Source organism: Bufo gargarizans, chromosome 4 (genome assembly GCF_014858855.1).
Source record: "Bufo gargarizans isolate SCDJY-AF-19 chromosome 4, ASM1485885v1, whole genome shotgun sequence".
NCBI classification, from domain to species: Eukaryota; Metazoa; Chordata; class Amphibia; order Anura; family Bufonidae; genus Bufo; species Bufo gargarizans.
This window is the reverse complement of record NC_058083.1, coordinates 271,173,715-271,181,271: the sequence shown is the minus strand read 5'-3', so window position 1 is coordinate 271,181,271 and position 7,557 is coordinate 271,173,715. Positions and strand designations below refer to the sequence as shown.

Sequence of the window (7,557 nt, the reverse complement as noted above, 5' to 3'; positions counted from 1 at the left end):
TTGTACAACACATCTGGAGCAGAATGCATTTTTTTTATTTAATTTACATGAATACAGGTTCAGAGCTGAGGGGTTCAGAGATGACCCTGGACATATCCCCTTCTTCATCCAGTCAGTCCCTCTGAGATGAATACTGTTAGGTGGAAGCCTTCACCTAGCAGAGACCCGTTACATCACAGGATCTGCTGAAAAAGCCCTTGCCCTGTGCAATTCAGCGCAAGGCAAGGGAGAGCATTGGAGCATGAAATGTTCCAATGCTCATCTCAGAAGGGCTTCCTGGGTGAAGAAGGGGATATGTCTGGGTTCAGCTCTGAACCCGGAGACCCCTTTCAAGGATATATTAAAATTTACTGTTAGGTTTGCTAGCCCAAATTTCAACTTTAAAAGATTATTCTAACATATACAGTATAAATAAACATGTAAGTAGTGTAATACATCTGCCAATCAAAAATGCATTTCTAGTGATGCCATGTGATTGTCGTATTGAGATTAAAATGGAAGCTGGAATAGATATGGAGAGTGCTGCCTAGGATCCACAGACCCCTGAACTCATGTACGTATTATACGTATTACCTGAGCATTTTAGTTTTTTCTTTTATGGCGATCAGCAAGTTTCACTAGCTGCCTCAACCAAAATGAATGACTACATTCTCTGACCCCACTGTTTTACTTGAAGATACAATGCAATAAACATTTCAGTTTACATGTATGTAGCCCATTAAAGCCCTTTCTTTTCTAGGATGTAAATGTTTAAAACCTTACCTGATCTCTTTTGCGCTACATAGTCCTGCAAAAATCAGCTAATATTGTCAAGATCATTTTGAATGGGAACTACCGCCGCTGCTGAGACTTTCCTAGATGTTCCTAGATGTTTTGAAGACATTCATTTGTGACTGTATATACTATGTAGGAAGGAACAAGAGGCCATCATTCATGGTCGGTATGTGTCACCGAGGTTCCCGGCCTCGGTGAGGTAAGAGCCAGTTTTTGTAAAGTGTCATTATTGAAGATTGCAGTCTGACACTTCAGCTGTTTAGTATGACTGTAAGCTGATCCGGGACGGCTTTTACTGGGAGTAGCCAAAGTGCTGGGTGGGTGGCTACTCCCCACGTTCCAGGTCTGGTCTTGGCAGGCTTAAAAGCAGTCAGCACTATCAGGTGGGGTGGATTTTACCTCCATCTGACAGTCAAGCTGTGGAGTCCTCTGTGCTGAAGGCTGAAGTCTGCAAACAGGCATGCAGGCGACCTGGAAGACTGCCAGTGAACTTTTCTGTGGCTGAGCATTCAGCCGGGTGTGAACTGACACCTAGGATTCAAGGTGAACACTGTTTTGTTTTGCTGTGTATGAACAAGCACCAAGACTGTTATGTTTTGCTGAGTGTGAATAAAACACAGAAGTTTGATTAACAACCTGGTTCCTTGCCTCTATACTGCATCCGCTAACCTGTCTACCAGAGCAAATCCCCACAATTATCAAGCCCCTGGCAAAAACAATGTCAGTGGGATAAAAATGATGTGTTCATTACTTCAACACCACTTACCGTATTTTTTTACCTTATAAGAAACACCCGATGATAAGACACACCCCAGGTTTAAGAGGAGGAAAATAAGAAAAAAATATTTTTCAGACCTCATATCAGATCCTCAGATCAGACCCCCATAAATATCAGGACATCAGTTCAGGCCCCCATATCAGGACATCACATCTGACCCCCTAATCCGGATATCAAATCAGCCCTCCATGTCAGAACCCTATCAGATCTCAGATCAGCCCATAGTATCAGACCCCCATCAGACCTCAGGTCAGCCCCTCGCCAGACTGCAGATAAGCCTTCAATGTTAGACCCCCATCAGACCTCAGATCAGCCCACAGTGTCAGACCCCCATCAGACCTCAGATCAGCCCTCAATGTTAGACCCCTTCAGACCTCAGATCAGATTCAAATAAAAATCTCCTCTTACCTGTCCTGCGCCGTGGCTCCTCCACCTCCAGCAGAAGTCTTGCTCCACTGTCTTTCTGGTCTGTGCTGCTCTGTCATCTGACTGTGCAGAATCAGGTCATAGTGCACGCGCTACGTCTTGACACTGAACGCGGTCAGGACAGTAAAGCGCTGGCCGCAGGAAGGAAGTACGGGTAAGGGAGAGTACCACAAGTGCTTGCGCCGCTTCGCCCTTCGCTCCCGGCACCTAATTCATAATGGAAGTGCTCACTAGTATTCACTTTATAAGATGCACAGCCATTTTTCCCTCACTTTTGGGGAAAAAAAGGGCATCTTATACAGCTAAAAATATGGTACTTTGTTAGGTAATATGAGATTTGGCATTTGTATTGTTTGACACAAATACAATTTTCCTGTGTCAGATGAAACATCATATTTAATCATTCAGAGTGTTTGCGATAACAACAGATTACTTCCCATATTATCTTTTATGTGAGGATGTATTCAATAAATAAGAACAAATCAATGAAACACCTCTGAATACTGGGAAAAATTTGTTTATACATAAATTTTGAAAGTATCATGAAGACTGGATCTTGCTCTCTTAGGTTGCGGCCACACAGTCAAATTTCCAGATGCAGTTTAAGAAGCCAAAATCAGAACTGGATCATAATGGAAGAGAAAGTATAAAGGACAGATATAGTCCTGATCAAAAGTTTAAGACCACTTGAAAAATGACAAAAAAATCATATTTAGCATGGCTAGATCTTAACAAGGTTCCAAGTAGAGCTTCAACATGCAACAAGAAGAAATGGGAGTGAGACAAAACATTTTTTGAGCATTCAATTTAATGAAAACAACGAATAAACTGAAACAGGCTGTTTTTAAGCTGATCAAAAGTTTAGGACCACACCTCCCAAAAAAAAACTAAAACCCCCAAAACAGAAATCCAACTTCTAAACATGAACTCAGTAATGAGTAGCTCCGCCGTTATTGTTTATCACTTTATCAAAATTCGTTTTGGCATGCTTGATGCAAGCGTTTCCATGAGGTGAGTGGGAACATTTCTCCAAGTGGTGAAGACGGCCGCACGAAGACCATCTACTGTCTGGAACTGTTGTCCATTTTTGTAAACTTCTCTTGCCATCCATCCACAAAGGTTCTCAATTGGATATAGATCAGTCGAACACGCAGGATGGGCCAAAAGAGTGATGTTATTCTCCTGGAAGAAGTCCCTTGTCCTGCATTGTGTACTGTTGAAAAACCCAGTCGTTACCACACAGACGAGGGCCCTCAGTCATCAAGGAATGCTCTCTGCAACATCTGGACATAGCCAGCGACCGTTTGACGCCCCTGCACTTCCTGAAGCTCCATTGTTCCACTGAAGGAAAAAGCACCCCAGACCATTATGGCACCCCCTCCACTGTGGCGCATAGAAATCATCTCAGGTGGGATCTGCTAGTCATGTCAGTAATGTTGGAAACCATCAGGACCATCAAGGTTAAATTTTTTTCTCATCAGAGAATAAAACTTTCTTCCACCTTTGAATGTCCCATGTTTGGTGCTCTCTTGCAAAGTCCAAACGAGCAGTTCTGTGGCGTTCAAGGAGACGAGGTCTTTGAAGACGTTTTTTGTTTTTACAGCCCTTCAGTCTCAGATGCCGTCTGATGGTTATGAGGCTACAGTCAGCACCAGTAAGGGCCTTAATTTGGATCCAGGATCGTCCAGTGTCTTGACGGATAGCCAATTGGATCCTCTGGCTCAGTGCTGATGACATTTCTTTGGGTCTTCCACTAGACTTTTTTGTTACATAACCCTCAGGATCATTTAAGAAATTTCAAATGACTGTCTTACTGCGTCCCACCTCAGCAGCGATGGCGCACTGTGAGAGACCCTGCTTATGCAGTTCAACAACCCGACCACGTTTAAAAAGGGAGAGTTTTTTTGCCTTTGCCATCACAACGTGTGACTACCTGACAGAAAATGACAATGAATCCACATCTTTGCACAGATTTGGTCTTTTAAAGGCACTTGGTCCTAAAATTTGGATCAGCTGAAAAACAGCCTGTTTTGTCTCACTCTTATTTCTTCTTGTTACATGTTGAAGCTCTACTTGGAACCTTGTTAAGATCCAACAATGTAAAATATGATTTTTTGCCATTTTTCAAGTGGTCTTAAACTTTTGATCAGGACTGTATGACTTATCCTTTTTAGTTGAATTGACTCCTGGTTTTGGCTTCCAAAACGGCATCAGAAAACCTAACAGTGAGGCCGTACCATTAAAGGATTTCCTAGTAGGAAAAAAATTGTTGGTAGCGGGCTCATAAGGGGCTAAAAAAAAGAAAAAACTGATACCTCACTGATTCCCCGCTGCCCCGGATCAGGCACTGCTGGTCTCTACAGAAGTTATTGCTCCCATCTTGATCCAAAGGAAATGCCCACTTAGCCAATCAGTGACTTTGGTAACGTGCCTTAAGTAGTCATTGGCTGAAAGTGGATATATCCTTTGTCAAGACAAGACCAGGAAGTAGAAAGCAGCAGGAACCTCCTCATCATAAGAACACAAGCAACCAGGAATCAGTGAGGTGAACATAAGTTGATTCTATTCTGTCATTTTTCTACCCCCCTCTGAGCTCACTGCCACCAATCCTCCTCCCCTTTGGAAAACCCCTTTAAATCACTATTCAAATTTGTCAATGGTTGCAGTGCCATACATAAAAAAAGAAGGATCCCCACAACAAAAATAAAATTGGGCCCCCCATAATGGTCCTGGGATCCATGCCTTTTCTCTGACCCTTAAGACTGTTATTTATTTCCTTGCCTAACATGCAGATTCCCTGGAGAAGGGAGTCCTGCACAGATTCTCATCTCCTATTAGTAAAGAAGACTGGATTAACCAATGCCTTCTCTATCCAAGAACACCACCACAGCCACATGGTCTTCGTCTGGTACATTATGCCCTTGGTTAGTAACAATTTCTTGACATAAATACTAGAAATGTCACTATAGCTTATAAAATGTATTTTTGATTTTTTTTTCCAGTTAAAAACAGAGGTAGAATACTGCATTACATGACTGAACATGAAGAAAACACAAAGCCATAAGAGATAAAACATAATTTTATAGTCCTGTGGTCCATAAAATGATCCAGTACCATGTGGTATGTTCTCACCTTTAAGGCTTAGTTGACAGTCTGATGTCATGCCTGGGATACTTTATGTGTGCTCCTTGCATCTGATTAATCTTTTAAAGGCTATCTTAAAGTCATCATTGAAGCTAGTGTAGAGAAGTGGATTAATTAAAGAATTAACATAACCCAACCATGTTAGAAAGTCAGCCACTTCTGGAGACACCGTGCAAAGGTGAAGCCCAACAACAAGTTCCTTGATAAAAAATGGCAACCAACTCATCATAAAAGCTCCCAAAATAAGTCCTAATATTCGAGCTGCCTTTCTTTCTCTTGAGCTTGAGATCTGTTGCTGACGATCAATATCATTGTCATATGGAGGGGTTCTTACGCATGCGTTGATCTTCTCAAATTCCATGGTAGGGTCAGAGGTGGAGAACTCTGACACACAGAATGTTTGTGTAAGCTTACAATGGGCAAAAGAGTTTTGGCTATCATTACTTCTGTTGCTTAAGTGTCGGCTTGATCCCCTTTTTTGGTAAAGGCTCTTTGCAGCATGGTAAATTCTATAGTACAAAATAAGTATTAAAGTCAAAGGGATATAAAATGCCCCAAATGTTGAGTATATTGTATAGACAACATGGTCATGTTGAATTATGCAACTATTTTGATTACTCATGTTGTTATGATTTCTCCAAAATAGTGGTGGGATGGAAATGAAGATAGAAATTGTCCATACACTTAGGATCATTATTCCAGCCCGTTTCACAGTTCGTTTTCTAGCATATTCAATAGCATCAGTAATTGCCCAATATCGGTCAAGTGCAATGACACAAAGGTGAAGAATGGAACAAGTACAGCATGTCATGTCAATGCTAAGCCATATTTCACATATTACATAACCAAAGGTCCAAGTGTCCATAACTATATAGGCAATGCTTAAAGGCATAACTAAAATAGCAACTAGAAAATCTGTAACTGCCAAGGAACATATTAAATAATTTGCAGGCTGATGCAATTTCTTGGTCATGCAAATTGCAATGATGACAGCAGAGTTTAACAGTGTAGTCAGGGTGGTAATTACAGCCAACGTTAAGGAAATCAGCATTTTTTCAGTTACCGTCTTGGATTTGTTTGATATTGTTTCTGCTGTGCAGTTTGTAAAATTCATCTTTCTCACTGAGAAGGTAAAATAATTTTCAGCCTCCTTTAAATGATGCTCATCCTGACCCTGTTCAGTTTTTTCCCCATGGAAACATTCATTATGTGCAGAAACCTTGACGCCACAGATGTTCTAATATGTCTTTCCTCTTCTTACACATGTCTAGCCTGGAAGATATAATCATTTAAAACATCATTTATTACTTCATTGCAAAAATTATTGTTATTGCTTAATGAATCTCTATGAACAAACAAGACATTGACTTTGTCATTAGTGTCATGTGATCTGGAGACAAGACCTGGAGATAATAAAAGTAATATTGCATATTTTTCCATTTTAATGTGTAATTGTATTGTGCAGCTTATGCTAAGGAAGTGTCAAATTTCTATTACTCCTGCTGTGGAGAAAAGGACAGATGGGGGCATATGCAGAGAAAGATAACAGTGAACAGTAGCTGCATAAAGTAATGACAAGAGATGATGAAAGCAAGATATAGCAGCAAAATAACACATTTATTATAAATACCATATGGAAATCTCTTACTGATTTATTCTGGGCAAATATTGTGTTTTCCGTTGTAGCAGGTTATACCATTGAACAAATAGTCCAGAGAGGAGTGATAGGAAGTGTTTGACTCTCTGCAACTATTACGTGTTAGAATAAGAAAAATTCTAAGGATTTTACCTGTAAGTCACTTTGTTTTACACCATAATTGATGAACCTGTTTACAATTTTATCTTTTGCTTAACCACAGAAAAAGTCAATGATTATCACATAGGGTACAAAGGAAGTTAGAGAATATTTTTTTTTCTACTCTAAAAAAAATTCCTACTTTCCTCTCTCCATTCTCTAGGGACAGAATGAGTTGTTTAGATGAAAATGTGTGCTAATAGAGTGTTGAGGAAGTCATGCTGACTGCGTGCCGTGACAGCCTCAATATTTATTTTGTTCTTGTTCTTCCACATAGGCGTTCTATTTGTTTAAATTTTAATAAAAGTTACATTTTAATTAATCCCCTGGATAGATTAAAAGTAAAAATATGCCATAATGTCTGTAGTATTTTGCATTCAGTTGTCCATGGGAATTGGTCTCCTTCTGAGATTCACTTTTCATTTGTGAATTAATGTGGTTTCACAAATATAAAAATAGCTGATTTATGTATGGCTCATTTAGAAGGATGCAAGTATTTTTTGCGAACGGAGTAGATTAACACACTAAACTTAGAAACGAATGCTAAAAGTATAAAGGGAATAGTTTTGTTTGCATTGTCAGTCTGCGGGACTTTCTGCATGTTATTGAAACAAGCAGTCTTGTAGATATCCTGCAGAGA

General features: G+C 40.1%; 1 protein-coding gene across 1 annotated transcript; it reads right to left on the bottom strand.

Moving 5' to 3' along the window:
- Positions 1-5,153: 5,153 nt before the first annotated feature.
- On the bottom strand, positions 5,154-6,239 carry HTR1E (5-hydroxytryptamine receptor 1E). The gene has a single exon (XM_044291959.1). The coding sequence runs from the start codon at positions 6,234-6,236 to the stop codon at positions 5,154-5,156; it is 1,083 nt and encodes a 360-aa protein (XP_044147894.1). The 5' UTR covers positions 6,237-6,239.
- Between the last annotated feature and the right edge of the window lie 1,318 nt (positions 6,240-7,557).

What these genes read in the sequence shown, in the direction of transcription:
- HTR1E (XM_044291959.1), bottom strand. Translation starts at nt 6,236, where the DNA reads ATGAATTTTACAAACTGCACAGCAGAAACAATATCAAACAAATCCAAG.